At 50.1% G+C, this 21441-nt stretch overlaps 4 protein-coding genes across 4 annotated transcripts; 1 reads left to right on the top strand and 3 right to left on the bottom strand.

Moving 5' to 3' along the window:
• Positions 1–2590: 2590 nt before the first annotated feature.
• Positions 2591–4337, top strand: LTR84_010067 (uncharacterized protein; the record flags this gene model as incomplete). The annotated part of the gene is made up of 4 exons (XM_064853605.1): positions 2591–2752; positions 2814–3024; positions 3077–4144; positions 4201–4337. 4 exons carry the CDS (start codon positions 2591–2593, stop codon positions 4335–4337), a joined length of 1578 nt encoding a protein of 525 aa, XP_064710004.1.
• A 674-nt stretch (positions 4338–5011) lies between these two features.
• On the bottom strand, positions 5012–6215 carry LTR84_010066 (uncharacterized protein; the record flags this gene model as incomplete). Its single annotated transcript, XM_064853604.1, has 2 exons — positions 5012–5739; positions 5819–6215. The coding sequence occupies 2 exons, from the start codon at positions 6213–6215 to the stop codon at positions 5012–5014; spliced, it is 1125 nt and encodes a 374-aa protein (XP_064710003.1).
• Positions 6216–7312: 1097 nt separating this feature from the next.
• On the bottom strand, positions 7313–8227 carry LTR84_010065 (uncharacterized protein; the record flags this gene model as incomplete). Its single annotated transcript, XM_064853603.1, has 4 exons — positions 7313–7402; positions 7475–7775; positions 7830–8126; positions 8178–8227. The coding sequence occupies 4 exons, from the start codon at positions 8225–8227 to the stop codon at positions 7313–7315; spliced, it is 738 nt and encodes a 245-aa protein (XP_064710002.1).
• A 6263-nt stretch (positions 8228–14490) lies between these two features.
• On the bottom strand, positions 14491–15624 carry LTR84_010064 (uncharacterized protein; the record flags this gene model as incomplete). Its single annotated transcript, XM_064853602.1, has 1 exon — positions 14491–15624. The coding sequence occupies one exon, from the start codon at positions 15622–15624 to the stop codon at positions 14491–14493; it is 1134 nt and encodes a 377-aa protein (XP_064710001.1).
• Between the last annotated feature and the right edge of the window lie 5817 nt (positions 15625–21441).

Raw genomic sequence — 21441 nt, 5'->3', positions numbered from 1 at the left:
AGATGTGAGCAAAAGGCTAAGGTTATGGTGACTCGAAGCATTTCCCGCTGGGGTTTTTTCCACAAAGGGGTTTTTTCATCGGAAGATCGCGTCTATCATATGGTTTGTAGAAGCAGCGTCTCAAATACCCGACGTGGCATCTCAATCTCACCTGAATGAAAAGAAAAGAAAAGAAAAGAAATTCATTCAACCAACCAACCAACCAAGTATGCCGAACGAATATTGGAACCCCTCACACAAATCATGTTCAAAATCCTTACTGGATCCCCTCTCATATCTGACTTCATTCCTTCTGCATGCATGCCATGCAAATTGCGGCCTGTCAGAAAGACACCCCTTTTCGCCAGATTTATCACCTTTTCCACCCACCCTCCATGGTCGGGCAAGGTAAACAATGGCGTAGATTGATTTTACTCATGCAGCAACGATGGGCTCATTGATCTTGTCACACCTTAAGTGGTGTCTTTGGTTGTTGAACTCATTTGCATGACTCGCCGGCAGACTGCCGACAGGAAATCAATCTGTTGCTGGGATTTGATGGCGAGAGACATATCCACTAGTTGTGATCGACACCTCCCCTTTCTTTTGTTCTGATCTTAGGAGGTATTGTATAGCGATGGGGAGATTAACAAGTGCTGTCGTGACTTCTCTTTCTTGCCATTGACTGGTTATTGTGCATGGGTATGTCTTGGAAATTCGCGACGTCGCACTTGATGTGCAACAATTGATTGCCAGAAATGCGAGTTCACATCTACCTCAACTCACAGTCGACTCTATCTTCGAGGCCGTCTGTGACTCTCTTCCACTCGCTGTGCTCGCTGTACCCACCATCCTCCCTTAGCCAAAGGGCCAAGTATGAACACCCATATCGTACTGCGGCTAAAAGGTCCTGCGGAATGCCACACTGGACACAATCTGTTCGAGTTCATCACACTCCGGGGAGATGATCCGATATACTGAGGATTTTGATCTGATGATCTCCGGGAGGCTTTCAATCACAAATGGTTGACCACATCGCCAGCCGTGTCGGTGGGTCAAAGTCAATGAGCCAAGGAGACTACTAAAAGCACCAGGCGCGAGCGTCTCCGAGGTCTCGTCAAACCGCTTTTGATCTGGATCCCGCTTCTCGAGTAGTAGCTCCCTAGCCGTGTGTACCGAATGCTATATCTGAATACATCTAGAATGCGTACACTGCTCAGAGTGAGCCATGGTTCAAGGCTGTCTGGTTGCGAGCAAGACGCAGCCTGATCACGTGACGACAGCCTTGAGCAGATGTGAACACTCACCTCAAACCATTACAAGGCGCTCCGACCGTTTTCTGTAATAGCACATTGCTATCATGGATGAGACATATTTTTAGTAAATGCGTATGATTCGATACTGCAAACCGGTCGCTTTCACCATCACTCAACGTGGAAATCAGGGCTAGCTCCCTACCGTTCATGGCCAGCACGCGACTCCAAGCGACAACAAGGGGATCATTTGTCTACCATGTAGCCCCGGGGCCTCTGACGCTGCTCGCGATAGGCAGGCCAGATCAAATACGAGGGAAGGAGAACTTCTCACTGGGGTGAGATCCTCCGTCTTCCTGCCTGATGCTAGGTAGGTATGCAGGGTCGGTCTTGCCTCGGCTACCTAACTCGGCAGCAGCCGAGCAAATCATCAAGATATCCACGGCCTCCCCCAGCTGTCACCGCGTCGTGAGGAGTTCGGATATACGGTTCAGAGAGTGCTACGGGGGGCATCCCCGTTGCCTGACTATTCTCGCCAAGTAGAACTCTATATTGGGTACAGCCTATCCCCCAGCCAAGAATCGAAGGAAACCCGGTTTGAAGCATAGTGGTCTTGGTCTGGAAATGTTATAGAGTTCACCCAATTCTGGCCTGATGTCTGGGAAATTGATGCGTGTCGGGGGTGGCAAGTGGTGTCAGTACGATTGGGACTAGTAACAGTCGCGACCTCGCAGTAAAGGTCAGATTTGGTCGACTTGAGCGAAGCCGTAACTGAGAAGGTAAGCAGAAAGCTCGAGGGCCGGGGAAGTTCCCCATGTATATGGCAATTCTCAGATTGCGGAGGTTGCGGGGCCTCCAATGGTCGGGCTGGTTGTGGAGTATATTGGGTGAGCCTCACCTGTTGTTGACTGACTAGGCGTCTTGGCTACCTCGGCCTCCTGGTCTAGAAGGTGCTGTACGAGGCACTGGCCCAGTCGGCTTATTAGGCTGATTGGCTTAGTCCCTTCTTCACACCCAGAGAGCTTGTCGAGCTTAACAGGCTTGACCACAATCAGCCGGGGGAATGCCCTATTCCGATCCATATTCAGTATCAATCAACCCGCTGCCAAGTTTGCCAATACGCCAACGGAGGAATGCAACCTTCGTTTACACTCCAGAAGTCCTGTGAGAGGCCACATGGTTCATCCCCACGATTTATCTGAGTTGCAGCTAGAGCGATATGCGACCCGCTCGCTTGCTCAGAATATGGATAATGGACGTCCTTTGGTCGATATAAAGACTGCTCGAGGGTCAACTCTTTTCAGGACCCGACCGTGTCCTTCACTCGCCCATCAAACCCTACAGCAACGCCCGTAATCATGGCAGGCGGCGGTGAAAACAGCCCCATCATTGATGGCATCGTCAAGAACGACAAAGTGCCATGGTATCGCAAGAAGAACCTTCGCAGCCTCTACCTCTGGCTGGTGCCATTTGCCATGTTCATTGAAAGCACCAGTGGTTTCGACTCGTCTATGATGAACGTAAGCCTCTCCACCAGACTCGCATCTCTTTTTCCAATGACTGACCAAACTACTACTACAGGGTCTCCAAGGCCTCAGCTATTGGAAGAGCTACTTCAACAAGCCCGACGGTGCTATTCTCGGTCTCTTGGTCTCCTGCTACAGTCTTGGTGCCATCACAGCAATTCCATTTGTCCCCTTGGTGTCAGATTGGGTCGGCCGCCGCTGGTCAGTGGTCTTTGGCTCGGCCGTCATGATCGTCGGATCAATTCTGCAGGGCCTTTCCCAAAATCGTAAGGAGGAAACCATTGTCTGCTCCCCACTTTCCATTCTGACATATCATAGTTGCCATGTTCATCATATCACGAATGGTCCTCGGTCACGGTATCGTGTACGCCATTGTCGCTGGCTCAGCTCTTCTCGGTGAGCTCGGCCACCCTAAGGAGCGTCCTTTCCTGGGCTCCATGTTCAATGCTTTCTACTCGGTTGGCGCACTCCTTGGTGCCGGTATCGTCATTCAGACTTTGCAGATCAAGAGCCACTGGAGCTGGCGCTTGCCATCGATCCTACAGGCTGCACCTTCGCTTATCCAGGTCGCCACTTGCTTTATGATTCCAGAGTCACCTCGATGGCTCATCTCCAAGGATCGCCAGGAGGAGGCCCTCAATATCCTTATCAAGTACCACGCTGAGGGCGATGCTTCCAACCCATTGCCACACGCCGAATTCGCCGAAATTAAGAAAGCGCTCGAGATTGAAAACGAGGAACGTAAACGTGGATGGCTTGAATTGTTTCAATCCCCCGCCATGCGTCGCCGAGCTCTTGTCTCGGGCGCCCTTGGAGTCTTCTGTCAGTTCAGTGGTAACGCCTTGATCTCACAATACTTGGTCAAGATCCTCGGCATGATCGGCATTGATTCTGAAGAGGCACTAAAGTTCAGCGTTGGTCGTGAAGCCTGGGGTTTGGTCGTCTGCTTCACCTTGGCTAGCATCACACCACGCTATCCTCGTCGTCGGATGTATCTACTCTGCACGACAGCTCTTATTCTCTGCTACACTGCCTGGACCGTCGCCCAGGCTCGACAGATGATCACCAAGTCCGAGGCCGCCGGCATTGCCACCATCTTCTTCATTTTCCTCTACACGCCATGCTACAACATTGGTTACAATGCACTGACCTATGTCTACTTGGTCGAGCTCTGGCCATACTATGCCCGTACCAAGGGAATTACATGGTTCCAACTCTGCTCTCGCACAGCCAGCACCTTCGGTGCACAGGTCAACCCCATCGGGTTGAAGAACATCGGGTGGAAATACCTGCTTGTCTATATCTGCTTCTTAGCCTTCGAAATCGTCTTCATCTACTTCTTGTTCCCAGAAACACATGGCAAGACACTCGAGGAGTTGACTTTCTGTAAGTTTTCAACAAAGCCCACACCTGACCATTGAATGCCACTAACGTCACAACAGTGTTCGAGTCCGAAGCAGAACGAGCTCGTGAGCTCGAATCTGCCACTCACAAGGCACTGGGCCACCACATTGAAGACACCACCGAAATCCATGAGGTCAACCCAAAGGCCGTAGAGGTTACTGAGAAGGCTGCATAAAGGGTCGATTATGGTGACGCCACGGTGCAGGGATATCGCCTGATAAAGAGATACTGATATCCACTTTCGACGAAAAGGCGAATCATGCTGGCCTATACTCCTTACTGGCATGTCACCGCGTTTCCTTTTGGTCCAGCAGAAGAATGTGCATGATAGGGTCGCCATGGACAGATACGCCTGATACGACGATCAATATTCATCGTGGCTTTGAGACATATCTCTATGAATAACTTGGAACGACCCTTGGAGTGAAGAAGCCAATCAGCGTGGCTCTGGTTTTGCATATATTTATGATGCTTGCATCCAACGTTGGTCACGTACTTGAAACGCAGCTTCATGGTTTCGAAGTCGAGCCAGCCGATCTATTTAGCAATAATCTTATAATCTTCTCCCTCATTATCGCCTTCCAGCAAGTTAAGCACATCCCAATGTGTGAATGCCGAATTACTGTTAGTGGAAATTATCTTCGTTTCAATCCCATCAATGTGCATCAGTGGCCTTCCACAGACTCTACTTATCAGAGCTGTCTTTTTTAAGACCACTGGTGGATAGAGTTTCCCAACGGAACTAGATATGGATTAAAGACAAATCAGGAATCGCCCAAGCTCGACGCACACCATAAGTTTCACACTCCACAGAAGCACGGTGGGCACATGCACAGACAAGAGCGCCTCTCAAAACTGCTTTTCAATGACCCCATCCTCGGTAGCATTCATGATACCACGATTACTCCTGAACTCCCCGTTTTGGCGGTGCCCAGAAACATCCGCGCCCGTGACCCTCGAGATATGTCTCTGCAAGCCCTCATCGCCCTCGGCGTGCTCAGCATGACCCTGATGAATCTTTTGCAGACTATCGCGCATGAGGAACTCGTAGTAGCCGGTGGCGAAGATGGTGGCGGGGACGTTGACCAAGATGGAGATCCACGAGTACGAGTCGGAAAAGGTAAAGGCCTCACGGCCGAAGAAAATGGCCGCGACGATGCGCGTGCCCAGATCCCTCGCGAGATTTGTGCTGATCGTGTTGCCCGCGAACCCCCACACCATCGTGGCGTACGCGATGCCGATGGTGAAGGGGACTGAGGTCGGGCTGACGAACGGGTTCGCCGGGTCCAGGCACGCCCAGATGATGATGCCGATGTAGCTGTCGACAAAGAATTCCTGGAAGAAGAGGAAGCCTTGGTTCGTTTGGTCCGGGTTCGGGAATGAGCACAGGATGCTGGCGACTCCGCCATTGTACACTGCCGTGCCGTGCTCGCGGATGTCGATCTCCTTGGCCGCTTGGATCTGAGGCCAGTAGCAGGCCATCAGCATCAGACCCGCGAGGAATGCGCCGAAGATCTGTGAGAAGATGTAGTGCGGTACTTTCTTCCAGGGGAAGCCTTGCCAAATTGCGAAGCAGACTGCGGCCGTGGAAGTATCGTCAGCATTTTGTTACGATCCGGCGGTCGACAGAAGGGAAATGCATGATTGATTGCTCACCGGTAATTGCAGGGTTGAAATGGCCACCCGAAGTACTTCCACAGGTAATAATGGCAAATGCGATACCCATGGCGAACGCCCAGCCGATTTGGAAGAGAGAGCCAAACACGGGGACGCCCACTGCCTCACCTACGCCATTGGTGGTGGCCAGTGTAAACGAAGCAACAGAAGATATACCGGCGAAGACGTAGAAGAACACGCCCGTCGCCTCGGCCATCATCTCTCGCAGGATACGAGGTCGCTTATGCTCGAACGTCAGCTTCCGTTGGGACACTGGCTTAGGCGGGACGACATGGCGCGTGATGTGACGTTGCAGAACATCCGTGACACCGAGTTCGAGCTCGTTCGTATGCTGTCTCGCCAAGGGGTCTGAATGGTGGGCATTGGATGGCGACATCGTTTCAGTGACAAGGTCTGGGGAATAGGGCTGAACTGACTTGGCGAAATCGATGTGGTTGGGTGCAGGTCAGAATCTGGGGAAAGTATGGGTGAGAGATAGTAATCATGATAACAAGCTGGGGACCCCTCGAAAGTCATAGTTATAGGTTGGAAGATCTTCCTACCTACTCTCTCAATACACCGTGCGGTGTTCTTCCACCTGTCGGAGGATCCCCATATGGTGGTATCCCCATAAAACTCGAGGGCCAACCCCGTCCAACGGTAAGTTTCCTAGGAGATCAATCGTTGTACGAGCAGATGAAGGGCCTGATGACGACGAGGCTATCCCAGGAACAGACTTCGCACTTACAGGTAACGGCGAGGAGCAGCATTGGAGAGAAAAATTAACAAGGTTGATAGGATAACCGGCACGCGAGAAAGTGGCATTGCTTGCACACGACAAGCTTTAGTCGGTAATGAAATCAGTGCCGGACAAATCACAGACACGATTAATGTTGGCCTCCCAGGGCTCCCCATACTCGAACCCCGTACGAAGTGGGACTTCTCTGGCAGCAATTGATGATATTTGGAAGGTGTGATCAATAATGGATCAGCAATGGTCCACCACAAGGCAGGCGAGCCAGGCGAGTCGAAGGACGGGACGGGAATTGAGTCGATTGCCTGGGAATATTTTTATGAGTTGTCTGGATAGAGTGTGCCTCGGTCAATCGTTATGCATGAAATAGCACACGTCAACGACGAAGACACGTCATTATTGTTGCTCGTGAGCTTGAAAGGTCGAAGGAACAAAAGAAATGGTGTAGGTGGCGGGGAGAAAGAACAGCCCGTGGATCGCCTCCTCACCATTTGTGGAGAAACGTAGAACAGTGCGGCAAGCGGCGGAACCAAGAACAGCAGACTCGTTGCCGATCCATATGAACGGATGGGTTTTGAGGTATCAAGGGATGGTGCAGGTTCAATATTCACTAGACACAATTGAGACTGGATTGCATCAAACACTTTTAGTGGTTTGGCGACCACCTTTGGTTGTCCACAAATACAATTAGTACTTGAAGCCGTGGCAATCGCTCCTGCTTTTAATCTGGCCAGGCCATTTTACCACTTCTCAATATAAGGTCTGATGTCAAGTTCATTGGTGAAAGTTGTTCGCGGTTGTGTATGTAGATGCCAGTACGAATCTGCGATCTAGATTCGAGGCATGTTCGGTCAGCAAACGGAGGCATGCGTGGGACTGCACAAGACAAGGAAGAGACTCACTGCTTCTGGAGAGATCTTTGCATCGGGATGGTCAAATTTATAATGCTTGGTTCTCTCGATATCAATGACACCGTCGATGATGGCGTGTGCCACGTGTATTCCTTTGGGACCAAATTCCCTTGCGAGTGATTGATATAATGCTCTCAATGCGAATTTACCGGTTGCGAACGAAGCACAATTGGCAGAACCTCTCAACCCTGCAGTTGCGGAGGTAAAGATCAAGGTAGGTGGGTATTCCGTCTTTCCCACAGCCTCAAGGAGCAATGGAATAACGGCTTGCGAGAAGTAAAAACCACCCAATCTGAAGAGAGATCAGCAAGGACAAAGGAGCTTGAGCAGTTGAAATTAGACGCACCCATTGGCTTGCCATCCACCTTCATATTCTTGCGGGGACAATTCAAGGAAAGGCTTTCGAATAAATCCACCGCCGACATTAAATATAGCAGCAGCGAGCGGTGCGTCTCCTCTCGCCTTGTTGATCTGTTCGAAGGCACTCTGGATGCTCTTGCCGTCGGCAGTATCAGTGCTGATACCAATTGCTTTGCCGCCAGCTTCATTGATCTCTTTCACGAACGGCTCATAATTCTCAGCCTTTCGAGCTAGCAAAGCAACTCCGTAGTCTTTGCCAAATCGACGTGCTACACTTGCACCTCTACCACACGTCAACACCCCAAGCGAATTATAGTGGAAGGATGAAACTCACGTTCCTTGACCAACACCGATCACCACCGCCCAAGCCTTTGGAGCTGCCATACTTTCAAAATCGGTGTCGAACTCACCGCAAGTGAAGATGAAATCCTCGGGCTTTTGATATGTGTCTTTGTTGAAAGGCTCACCAGATAGGTCTGGTTGACAATTTTGAATAGATATAGAGGGGAGTGTATAAGGGATGAAGTAAGAGGTCAAGAAATAATTAATAACATGTCAACAATTGACGCGCCAGACTTACAGAAGTAGCAAACAATATATCATAGACACATTCAACCCCACAATGATGTGCTCACTGTTTACAAATCGAGCAGAGACAAGCTGATAAGTAATCTAGGCGTGTCCTGGGGATGATTCCATTGGAAGTGAAGCCTCTGCCCCTCCAACTCTAGGGAAGCATGACATCCCCGCACGGGCAGTCGTCGACTGGCGCTGAGACTGATGACACGAGCCACGCAGAGCTACTGTGCTTTGTCATTCGTCAGCAGATCATTGTAGCAGCAGCGTTGGGTGAGCGTCAAGAGCCCAGAAGATGCGAATGATCAATCATGCATAGAACGAGGGTAGATCGCGAGTATTGATCTACTACACCGTCAAATACAATGCACAGCAGAGGGTCTTCGTATTACTGCGCGCCATAATTCGATAGCCAGAAAGCGTGTCCGCTGTAGGTGCGACGTGATGAGTTTGTTGGACTTGAGATCATATGAATAAGCTGCCCATCTTGATTGCCTGAGAAGTCTATATGGAGCTCACAGATTCTCCAGAATAGCTAACAGTAGCTTGATGAAGCCTGGGCAAGTCCTAATCAAGAAATCAACCAATTTCCTGCTCCGGATTGTCAAAATGAGTGACGCACTTTATCACATAGTATTTTCCTTAAGTGGCCTGAATCTTGGGTACTTAAAAGGGTTCAATTCGTCCGTGGATAAGGATTCAATTGGAAGGCCGATTCTCAATTGCTTCAATGCTCCCACTGCAGGTCTGCTTCTCCTGCACGGTGGGCAGCGACTAGTAGCTTACAATAAGACATCGACGTGGAATCGAACAGATGACGAAGATTCGAACCTGACTTGACAAGGACTGGGCTCATCCACGCAAGAGTGAATTGATCGCAATCCTCCTGGTCAACGAGAATGTGCGTAATATCCAGGAAAGGTGATCTCCTCCTTAAGTATCTCACTTAGTATTCTCTGTTCGATATGTTAAAACCCTCGCGATGCGACTCGTAAAACAGCAAGAAGGACTGAAGCAGCCTTGCAGATGTTCGAGGCTTCCTTCATAACCTCATCTGACGTGGGCATTTTGGCAGGCATGCAAAGCGAGGCTGTCAGCCTCGCCGATTTGTGTCAGCAAGTCGGTACATTTCGCATCACGCCGTATCAAGACTCTGACGACGCAGACATGATATGAGATGCGGCTTTGTAGACATGTTCAATGTCTTCAGATACATTACCTGACCATGACGGTACGATTCCAAGTGGTAAAAACAGCGGTGTAAGATGCGTGGGCGGGACAGGCAACTAGGCAAATGGTACCTGCAGGAAGCGTGCAGCTCACCCGTCTCTTGTTTCGACTTCGATTCCCCCTTTTCAATTGCATTGATCCAGCCTTGCTTCAGAAAAGTGTGTCAAGGCACTGAGCATGAATCAAGGTCGAACATGTACGTTTGATCACCATGGAAATGAAGAAGAAACTGCCAGAGAAGGCTGAACAGAACGCGTAGCTGTCCATCGGCAATCGCGCCTTCCGAACTTTTGTGAAACTCTCTCACGCTTCTCCGCACTCGAGTCTGGACGGCCTGTCCTTGTAACCGCAAAGATCGGTAAGAACTGTAAGAGAAATATCAGAGGGTCGAGTCAAGCGTTGGCCGCAGAATGGTCGCATTGATACTTGCTGCAGGGGGTAAAGCATGCAGCATGATAGACAGTTGGTAGTTTGTCGCTTGTTGGCCAACCCTCTCTGGACCTTGATGAATCTGTGTTTTTTGCGCGCTGAGCACTGAGCAAGGTAGACCCCTGCGTCAGGAGGCGGTTGTTTCAGGAACTCCTAGTCACCACCCGAAGTCCCTCCCCCGCGAAGCCTCGTGGGAGGGGCATTTTTAGGGCCCCTTGGTGGAATCTTCGGGGCGATCCCAGGCGCTCGAGCCAACACCAACAGAGGCTTGCCCAGTAAGTTTATAATTGGACGACCAACTCCCCAATCAGCCATCCTCAACCGTTGAGTCACTGCTGTGGACCAGTTCTGGAATACGATCCCTCCACTCCAGAGGCTGAAACACCTCGTCACCTAAGCGAGGGGTCAAGAGCAGGCCACCGGAGAAAGGATATCCGCTCAGCGGCCTTCGAGTATTGCTACAAACCTGAAATAAAGACGCCAGGCAGGGTACTACGAGTACGTGGACAGGACTGGAATCTCAACTCCCAAGCCTGGAGGATTGGCATGACTCGTACCCCGGTAGTACCCAGTCACAAATCTGTAAGGAAAAGTCACCCACTTGGTGGCGTGCAAGCGTTGATGGAGGGCATGGATAATCTCTATTATTGGAGGGAAGGGCTCTTCTTGACAGCAACCTGGACGTCGCACCTCAAAGAAATGAGCATGTGAACATGTCGTACGCGGACCCCTCTGACCCCAAGTCACCTTTGTTCCACCCACTCGAGAATGTATTGTAACCCAACCAGAATGAGAAGTTCATGCAGGCTGCTCGAAGCATCCAAGCGCATTCTGCAAAGTGCATGCAGTGGATGAGGATGAGTAGCCGACCCTCCTCTTCCATTCGTCACCGTGACGAGACTGTTGCGGCACATTTGCCCCTGTAAGACCGTATCGTTTTGACATCCGCTTCGCGGTCAAGAACAATCAGATAGGTCAAGATCAAGGCCAGAATCAAATCAATACGTGCAATGACTTGAGAATACGAAAAGACAGCCCTCGACTTCAATGGTGTCCAACTCAATTGCAAAGAGCTTTCCCCCTTCCCCGTCTGTGGCAAATAATGTCCATCCACAATCCAGCGCAAGCTAACTACCAAGTAAGGATCTGATTAATCCTTTCCATGCGACTCCGAACGGACCAGCCTTTCTTCTTTCTGCTTCGGCCCTATCACCAGAGGCAGACATGCTAAGCGAATCCACTGGTGATAGGCCACCACGAGTTCCAATCACGAATCACATCTTTCTTGAGCACAGATGCCAACCAGACGGTCTCTTACTTCGTAGTCTTGACTGCATGCCTAACATCCGGCCATAAAGTCTGTCCGTCCACACAGAACCAGAGAATCTGGTGAATGTGAACACGCCAGGGGAAACATGAGGGATAGAAACCTTCGCTATTTCTTGCAGGCTTCCTCATTCTTTCCACGCGGATCCGCCACACGATCTCTATCCGTAGGTACCTCGCACTTCGTAAGATCCTTGATGATCCACTACAGGGAGTGCTTGCATGCATGTGGCAACCGTGACAGGTTCTACGAGGCACAGCTATCCGTACTTAACTCCGTCACCCAAATCTTTTGGCTGTACTACGCATAACGCACCTATTCATGGCTCGCTCACACTCTTTTACGCGCCTGTCGTCGCGGTCCATCACCTAGGGCACTCACACCTAAGAGACTCAAGTTACAGGCGACCACCCCAACTCCGCTGCCCAGAGACGGGTTGAAACTGCGAGCTTCTCGTTTTGAACGTCTCGGTATGGATTGACAAAGGTTCTGTATCACGCAGGCTCGGGAGACCCTATCATACAGACTACCTAGACCTTCGTAAACCCATCCTGTGTACCGAGGACCTTGGTTCTCTCGAATCAACTGCCCAATAGGTATACGTACCAGACAGGCTTGCAAAAATCCAGATGATGCACACCCATCAACCACCAAGCACAATTCCACACTTAAAAACCCCAACCTCCTTCGTCATGATCGATCGCAAGCGCCAGAGCAACCCACCCACATCAATACTAGTTAATTAGTTAGTGACTTTCCAGGTGATGATAACAGACGCCCGCACTGTCATCGCCTAGAAACCAAGATAGATGAACCAGGTAGTAGACTCCGTAGTGTGTGCGCCATCGACAGTTGAAGTCTGTCACCTGGACCAGTATTCATGGTATTCGTATCATACTTTTGTACGGAGTGCCTGTATCGTAACCGTCCATTAACTCGCAATAGCGGAAAAGATCGAGACCATGAATTCGGCCTAGCTGAGGAAGGGAGTTCGTCTAAACGTTTGCAGCCATCCGCTCTATCCCTCGCATCGTGTCCAAAACCACGCAGATGTTTACAGATTTGATGACATACATGACTTGCATAACTGACAACCTCATCTACCTACATTACATACATACATACGTAGCCAGATGCATTCGGCGAACCAAATGCAGCAAAGCCAACGAGTCAGCACTGCATGTGGTATCCCGTTTCGGCCGCCGGCGGCAAGGCGGTACAGACGGAGGGACAGGCAAGCAGCCTAAAGCAAACCCGCCGGGAGAGACTCGTGTAACTCGTGACCAACGCTCTCTTACCAATCGGCGAATAAATCTATCCAATCTGCTACAGCCTACAGTGGTTTGGGTGACTAACGATCCCGTTTGATCCCAGAGACAGAGACGAAACGAGCCAGATACGGTATAAAGCATGAGGCAATTGCAAGACGGCGTATCCGTCACCAACCAAGTGGGTGGACACGCACGCGCACGACCTTGCTGGGGGTTGTTATTTGAACGCCGGACGTTTGCTATGCTATGCTATGCTGTGTGGTACGGTCCCGTTCAATAATAATGAACTTCATTTCGAGCATAGAACGGAGGGTTTCCAACGTTGACGTGACTCAGCCAGCCAGCCCCCGGCCCCCGGCCCCCGGGCCCCAGCTCACGAGCTGTGCGCCGATTTGCAGTGGTTTCGATGAATCGACAAGTGCATGAACGCTGGATCGTGATAAGCGCGGTTATTTATTGAGAGTTCTGATGTCAGATCTTGAGCCGGTTCGCGTGCTGCGGCGGGCTACGTTGACGTTGACGATGCTTACAGTGCTACCATGCGAGGGGCCAGGTGACAAGAGAGAGGGCTCGCAAGTTGTCCCGTCCCAGTTCGCGCTTGCTCGCTCATTCAGTGCGGGTATGGGGAGTTTCAGTACAGGTATCTACGGTATTTATGTACGACGTTCGTTGGTAGGTACCTGGGGAGGTATCTACAGTGGGATGAGAGAAGATATCACGGTTCATGGCAGAGAGGGAGGGAAGATCAACAAGGTCAACTTGGTTGAACTGAAGGAGATTTTTTTGTAGATTATGTTGAATATCTAGATCGAGATAGAAAACAATCAGGGAACTATCTAAAACGCCACCAGCTCACAAAATGTGTATCGCGAACGATAACCATCGTGTAGAGATAAAGATCTTCGAAACACGCGACAACAAGAAACTGAATCAAAAAAAACATGCATTATCATCGCGATATAAACAATAAAGCTCAGTGAATATAGACTAGCATACAATACAATGGTGTCCCACGACGGGGGAACACACGGGGGTATCTCGTGCTCTCGAAAAGAAAAAGAAGCAAGCAATTAACAGTAAAATGCAGCAACACCCAAGGTCCAACTCCCGGAAAAGCAATACCCGCCATGCAAAAGCCTCCGATGCCATCACCCAAATAATAAGGGACTTGTTGGCCGTCTCGGGACATTTTCGATAGAACGCATCCTGATCATGTTCGCTTCGCTTCGTGAATTGAAACTTTTATGGTGCGGGGTGGTTAAAAACCAAAAAATCATGTCCTGGATGCCTTTAGGGAGTTCGTCCTGGGTTTCCTCCCGCTCTTTGCCTTGTCTCCCGCGAGAAACATTACTTTTAATGGTGACTTCGCCACATAGATGATGACGAGTTCCTTTTGATGCCTTAACCCCTTTTTTCCCCTTCCCTTTCCGGCGCCATGCTTGGAAAATGTTGGAAAATGCAAAGCGATTGGTATCTTTTTTAAAGAACGCTAATAAGTCGAATGTGACTCACACAAACCCTTCCATGCAAAAAGCTGATTTGGTTCAATGAAAGACAATTCGTCACAGCGTTGGTGTTGTTGTTACAAGGCCCCAGCTCATCAGCCTCTCTTCCCATGTACTCCGAAATACGATCCACTTAATATATTGGATGTTGTTGTGTAGTTGTTGTTTGTTGTGCGTTGATTGGATGTTTGGCTAGTTCAAGATGGACTCGAGTGGCGAATTGTAATCAGGTATATTTGCCACCAATGAAGATCTAGCCCATGAACAATCATGGCTCAGCCATCTTGGTGACAAGTATTGCCGCCACATCTAGGCAGCAGAAGGACGACGAAGACTCTCTTCGCAATTGACATCGAAACGCATGTTCCATAGTCTGATCTGGTTCATGATCTTCTCGGTTGACTCGAGATACCGGTCACGTCCAAAGATGGAGTCGACGAACTCGGTGCCTGCCTTCTTTCCCATGGTCTTGGTACCGTCACGCTTGGCTGCCTTGAGCATGAACTGTTCACAGTCCTTGAGAAGACTTTTGAACCTTTCCAAAAGTCTCTTGCCACTGACGACGAAGTCCTCAACGGTCTCTCGCTTGTCGCTGTTGCGGATGCGATCGACACACTCTTCGGCACGCTTCATCTTCCCAGCAAGTTTGATCAACAGGAGCCAAAGTTCACCTGCCATATCAGCCATGGGGGTCGATGCGCCGTGATGGAAGACCGTCCAATCGTAGACCCACTTGCCAAGAGAATTAGCATCGAAGACACTTCCCAACAGGATGATGGGAATTTCTGTAGGATCCCAATGCTTGACGGAATATCCTGCTGGAATGCCTTCACGAGCGGCATCCTGTTCAGTGGCTTGTGGGATTGGTTTGGATTGACTTGGCTTGGATCGATGCGACGGCTTTGTAGTGGTTGAAGAACGGCGAGCTCTGGACCTCTTTGGCTGTTCATCAATGATCTGTCCCTGTGCATAGTAAAACTTGGTATCAGTACTTGGCTTCCGCGTGTGCTTGGACTTTGATGATTGTGGTTCTCTGATGATATATGTTGCCGGCATTTCTGCATATTCAGCCTCATCGTTATAGACATAGATGGGCTGATTCTGCTTGCGCGAAGAGGTACGGGTATGATATCTTGAGCTAGGAAAAGTGTGATAGCCCTCGTTTTTGTGGGACTTGCCCGCTGCCTGACTCACATAGATATCATCGCGTGGTGCGGCATACTGAACGTTCGCGTCGTAGTATGGTGGAGGCGACCCGGCCGGGGAATACCAGCCACCTACGCGAGGCGATGGATTGTAGCTCGCCTTTCTGGTGTGCTTCTTGGGGGTCGAGTTGTTGTATTGTGGTGCATAGTGAACATATTCACCACTCGTGTATGGTGAAGTCGAGTCACCATAGTATTTGGTGTAGTGCGCTGGTGGAGCGCCGTAGTGGAAAGACATATTGAAACCCTAAACGCGTCTTCTGCTCAATAAACCGGGCGTCACTCCTCACTCCTGCCCGTACTCGCTAATGCAACTCCCCCGTGTCGGGACCTATGTCTGCGTAATCTGGTTCGGTGTTTTGTCGAGAGAAAAGGTAAGTTCGGAGAATGTTGGTCTGGCTGAATATCATATCGTGGTTTTCTCAAGATCTCCGCGAGAAAATTGAGTTTAAATTGAGTCCTGAGTGACTCAATTTGGATGAACTGGGGTAGTTGGGAGCTTTGTCCGTTTTGTTTGTGAGACGCAAAAGTGTCGAAGAAGAGGGGAAAGAAAAAAAAGTCGCGAGGTTGGGTGAGTCCGAGTATAAAAATCCTGAATCCTGACAGAATTGACTGTCCCAGGGTGATGACTCTCCACAAAGCGATCTAAGTTAGTGGCTTTCCGGGTGCCTGGCTCCGGTGTGAGTCGATGAACGATGAGTCTTAACCTCTGGGTCTTGGATGGGTCTGTGACGAGGATGTTGAGAAGGCTGGCAGTTGGCGTGTTTGGGTTTTTCAACACGGCTGAACTGGATTTTGGCCGGATTGGGTCTAGTGACGCCTAGAAGGTAGTGGAAGGCACTCGGACCGACAGGAACCAGGAGGCACCAAGTCGGGGCAATCCAATCGCAATCTCAAAGGTAATGAGAGAGTTGTGGTGAAAAGGAGATTGATGGTAGCGAAGGGAAATCAGGGGCATAAGAACTACCCAAGGGAGAAACCAAGTGGGCTTCGTTCAGGTGTGGATTTGAAAGGCGGATTATTGAGGAGGGCCCATGCCCAGCCTAAGAGCAGGCGTGCAGGGATGAAGAAGAATGGGTCTCCTTTAGCCTTCAGCCACCCTTGTTGGCCGCGAAGTGGAGGGTGTGGTTCGATACGGTATGAGTACGGGTACAATACGAATCCTCCCGTCAATTGAGAAGAGGGTGTGTTTAGGTACTTGTACTTGAGGAGAGTGGTCAAGCGGACTGCCAGTCACAGTGACGGAGACAGGGTTTTGATTGTGATTCACGGCAGCCTGAGTGAAGTTGATTGATTTTTGCCGCTGAGTAAAACCAGGGAATGCCATGGACAAAGAATGGAATGGAAGCGCCACGGCGAGAAACCATCATGGTGGTGGGAGTGCCAGTGGGAGCATGAATTTGCGACAGGCGACAGACAGAGAGAGAGAGAAAGGGCAGTGACTCGGGGCAGACAAAGGCCCGCGGACGGGAAGTCAAATTCGTAGACAAACTTGAATTGCGGGAGAAGCGAATGCCTTACTACTCAGGCTGCTCCGTACACTCAAATTGATTCCTCAGAGGACGCGAGTAAGGAGAGACCGAGAGAGTGAGTGCACGAGTTCAAAGAGGCTTTGCACTGACAATTCTTGGGGCCTACTCTACGGGGTCTTGCAGTGAGAGAAATAAGGATCGATGACGAAATTCTGCTTACTTGATCGAGGGCCGCACGAGTCAGTGCGGTTATTATTCACATGAATATCCTAAGCGACGAGGATATTCATTTGACCCTGCGGCTGGCTAAAGGAGTGACCGGACGGACCCTGGGCACCCCGGGGCATTCTTGGACAACCCACGAGTTTGCGCATTTAGGGGCCGAAGGGTTCCCAGCCCGCCTGCACGACAAGTCTATCGTCATGCCCGTCATGCCTAGAAATCCCACCGACGCCTAGGAGCCCCTGGTTCTGTGCTCACGAGTACCTCGTAGTCTCTCCTGCACGGTCAAAAATCCCCCATTCGGCTACTCGTGGATTCATACCCAGAAGTCCTTAGTTCGTCCGTCAGCTTATCCGCACTGCACTCCGCAGGTTATAACGAGTGCGCAGCTGCCAGTGGGCCAAACTCTTTGTCGAGCTGAAATGTGAGAAAGTCGCAGCATGTTTCACAATTAGTTGTGGTGACTGTCCTTGTCATACTTGTCGTGCCGCGGCTCCTGAATAAACTGCCTGGCAGTTGTTCCGCCCTTATTATTGGGACGCCCGTATATCTGCAATCAACTAACAATAACTCAACTCGTGGCTGTGAAATTCCTCTACCAACCATTTTGATATCGATCTTTCGTATCTTTCAACGACGGGGAACCGTGTCAAATACTGCTTTTCGTAATTGCGCTCTCCGTACTCGTACATTATTGTCCGGTCCACTGTGGATCGTGTCAAACCTTCAACTTTTTGAATCAATTGTTCCCCGTTGAAGTGTGGCTTGCGCTGGGCCCAAAGCTTTTTCGGAGCCCTCGTCACCTATCCGTACCCGTGACCCCGCTAACTCAACGTCGCTGCAAGACCCTCTATTGGTAAACGGCCATGGGCCAACTATCTCCTCAAGCTTCAATTGAATGCCCGTAGTTCAAGCTGAATGGACCTCCATGGTTCCAAGTCTACAGCCTCGGAGCACCTATCAAATCACCTGCAAGCCGTAGCCTCGTCGAATCTGCCAGTGGCAACTCTTTCAGCTGGAAGGAATGAGACTGCAAAGCTGAGTGTTACAGAAGTCGCTTTGACTAATTCTTGTTACTACTTCTGTCCTCTCCATAGGGTAGCTCCAGCTTGCCTTGACCCAAACATACGTCGTCCAACAATAATGAATGGTATGGTCTCAAGCATTTGTCTTTCCAAAACAACTGACCACCATCAACCTATTCGCGTTGCCCTCCAAATTGGCAGCTGACACTCTCCTCCCAGACGGAAGGATCCATCTGCAGTTGACCTTTCAATAAAAAGAAAAGTCAAATTGATAGGTCCCGTGGTCGAGGGAGCCTCTCAGGTCACGCCTACGCCATGTTGCATATGTCAGTGGTGCAGGTGTCTCGCGCACTGCGACTAGGAGACGAGTCAACCAGTCTTTGTGTGTTGATGCAACGCACAACTGTTGATGGTCTGTCCACCCTTGATTTTAACCAAAGTCACACCGACTGCCTCCCCCTCTCGACTCATTGACAAACTCACGGACTCAACCGTTACCTGTCCGAGCCTCTGGCTGTTCAGTATTGAAATTGTTTTGAATCTTACTATACCTTACCTACTGACTAAATGGAGATTTCGGTGGTTGCCCCAGCTCCTTTGAAATTCTCTGATGTTTAGGCTGCTGTTCGAAAAGGAAGCGACGAGTGAGGAAATGACAACTCACCTGGGCCTTGGCAGTCTTGGGCACGAACACATTGATTTTCCACCACTCTCAAGCTGTTCTGCTTACCGCCAGAACAATTTTGCATCATCTCTGCAGTAGTCGACCAAATCCCGTCCCAGGTAATCCGCTATCTTGGGAGAATGAGGCAAAGTCGCGTGCTTCGGCCCATGAACCGGCTTCGCCCCGATCCTTTAGCGCTCTGCCTTGCATCCTGAAAGAGTATCAGTTCTGGCAACCGACCAATGGTCAATGCTGAAAGTCAAAGAACACATCGTCTTGCTCAGAGCCTTGCGGCTTTACTCTTGAGAACTTGCACACGGAACTCTTCATCGCTTCCGCAACCCAATTGAGGTTGACAAGTTCTCAGCCAGAGTGGGTAATTCTCTCGGTTTCTCATGAAAAAGTGCATGACAACCGTGGCTTTGCTGGCAAAGTACATGGACTTAGTTCGTACAAAGTGGATGCCCTGTCAACAGGTTGCCCTTCATCTGATTGTTTTTGACTCACCGAGTAGAGTCGTAAACAGCCCTAAAACCTCAAGAGCACCAAAGTTCGTTCATTATTGGCTTGTTTGAAACTGTTGGGACCATCTTGGAACCGTTTCGAAGCAGGCCAGGTAGCCTTCTACGAAATGGAATCCTGGAAGAATCAATGACACAGGACTTTCTTGGTCATGGTTTGTTTGCTAACTTTTTGCACTCGAATTTCGGTCTGTTTATTTGCTATCTTGCTTGAAACGCACCCACCAGGGGGGACTGGTCGGTCAGGATTGACAGACATCACATCGCCTGTTGCCCACAGCCCTAAAAAACACCATTCTGAACTTCACAAACCGCATTCCTCTTGTCCCAACGTTTTATACGAATATTTCGTTGTGCGCCTTGGAAACTCGATTGGGCTAAAAAACGAGGCTTGCATACCCTTGTTCAAAAGGAATTGCATGTCAACCCACCCCGGACGGCAATTTCGGCCCCGCTCGCATCGTCAGCCACGTTCGTGACTGAGTCACTGGTGCATTGACCAAGAGAACACAATTGGCAATCTCGTGATCAGGCTCCGAACCCATTGCAACCAAAAACGGTGTTGAACCCTGCTCACAAGTCGCGAGGCTAGATGAAATATGATTCGGGAGATGTTTCACTTCTTGGCGCTTGAATGCGGTATCCCCACACACCTTTGTCCATCGAATAGATAGTTCTACGTGGCACATTTCCTAAAACGTGACTCGACAGAGATGAAGTACATCGGTCACTTTGCTCGGTTGCGACGAGTCATCCAAAGAGAGGCACCTCTGACAATCACGAGGCCTGAGCATCCGCGGAGTGTTCCTGGTGACAGTGAGCGTGAAGAGTTGTAAGTTGTGAATGATAGACACTGACGGCTAGACTGACAGGCTACAGCTAGTGCATCGGAAGTCGAGTGTCCGTGCATGCTTGACCGACTAGCATTGGAACTTCGGATATAATATAGTCCTACGGAGACACGAAGTGGGACTCGATCCCACAAGCTGGCAGGGAAAGGGAAAGAACAACATCCCAGTCAGTATCATTGATATTCGCGTACGAGTAGGAGGGTTCAAAAATAGTCAGGCTTGTCAGTCTCTCGCTCGTAACGAGTGCTTGAACTCCGTACGGGCATGTCAACAAAGAGATGGGGAGTTATCACTGCCAGTGGGCTCGTGCCCTTCTGAGCACTCTGACTTCAAGCTATCCACCACTATCGCAGTCCGAGTTACAAGGAGCACTCGCTCACATACCCATCCTGCTCACTGGCGTGATGAACCTTTGAAAGATTATTCATGTACTCAAAAGGGCACGAGTGACCCTGTCGGAATGGTCGTACTTCGTACCTCTCCAGATTCCTGTCGGCAGCCTCCGACCAATCAATCCTGAACCACCATCAAAGTATCCCGGGCGATCTTACTTTTGTTCCCTGGAGCTTCCTTCCGGGTACCATTCCCATCTCCTCTTAGTCCGCCGACTTTTCTGCTGCCGATTGGGTCTATCTTTCAATTGCTGCTGCTGGTGGGGCCCATTCTTCCTCTCCAACTCTGACAAAAACTGTCATTGTAACCAGGGGTGCAACTTATCCGTCGTTCAAGGTTACTGTTGCTGCTCTCGTTCTCTTTTTATCCGTCACTGCAACCCCGTCTCCCAAGATCCCTCGGGACAAATATCTACTCGGCATCTTCAATTGGCCCCTCCACCGCCACTGCCGCACGCCGCTGCTCTTTCTTCTATCTCTCCATTGTTCCCACGCCTTCGATCGTGCTTCGGTGCATCAAATATTGCATTACCCTCTGTAGATCTTGCGTGATGACAGCCTACCATCTTAGTTAGTCTCAGCCCTGGATTTCCGCCTATTCGCCTCTCGAGTCTCCAGCGCGCCAACTGCATCGCTTCCTCCTCGCATGCTCGGTACTCTGTTCGGTGCCCGCCATTATTGAACATCTCGCGGCCTCGTTATTCTTGATCTTGACCTCTTCCATCTACCAATTACTCACTATGCACCTAATGCTACATATATACAAGTCTACTCCACACAAATTCTGAAGTTCCTTTCCTTGCCCGTGCCGGTCAACGTTGGCCCGATTCTTCCCATGACGTCGTCTCTACTACGCTATTCAATATCACCTATTCCAGCGGATGTAAGCCTGGACAATTCGCAGCATT

This window comes from Exophiala bonariae (genome assembly GCF_035927105.1).
Source record: "Exophiala bonariae strain CCFEE 5792 chromosome Unknown scaffold_4, whole genome shotgun sequence".
Lineage (NCBI taxonomy): Eukaryota > Fungi > Ascomycota > Eurotiomycetes > Chaetothyriales > Herpotrichiellaceae > Exophiala > Exophiala bonariae.
The sequence above is the reverse complement of the archived record's forward strand: the minus strand, read 5'-3'. Positions and strand labels throughout refer to the sequence as shown.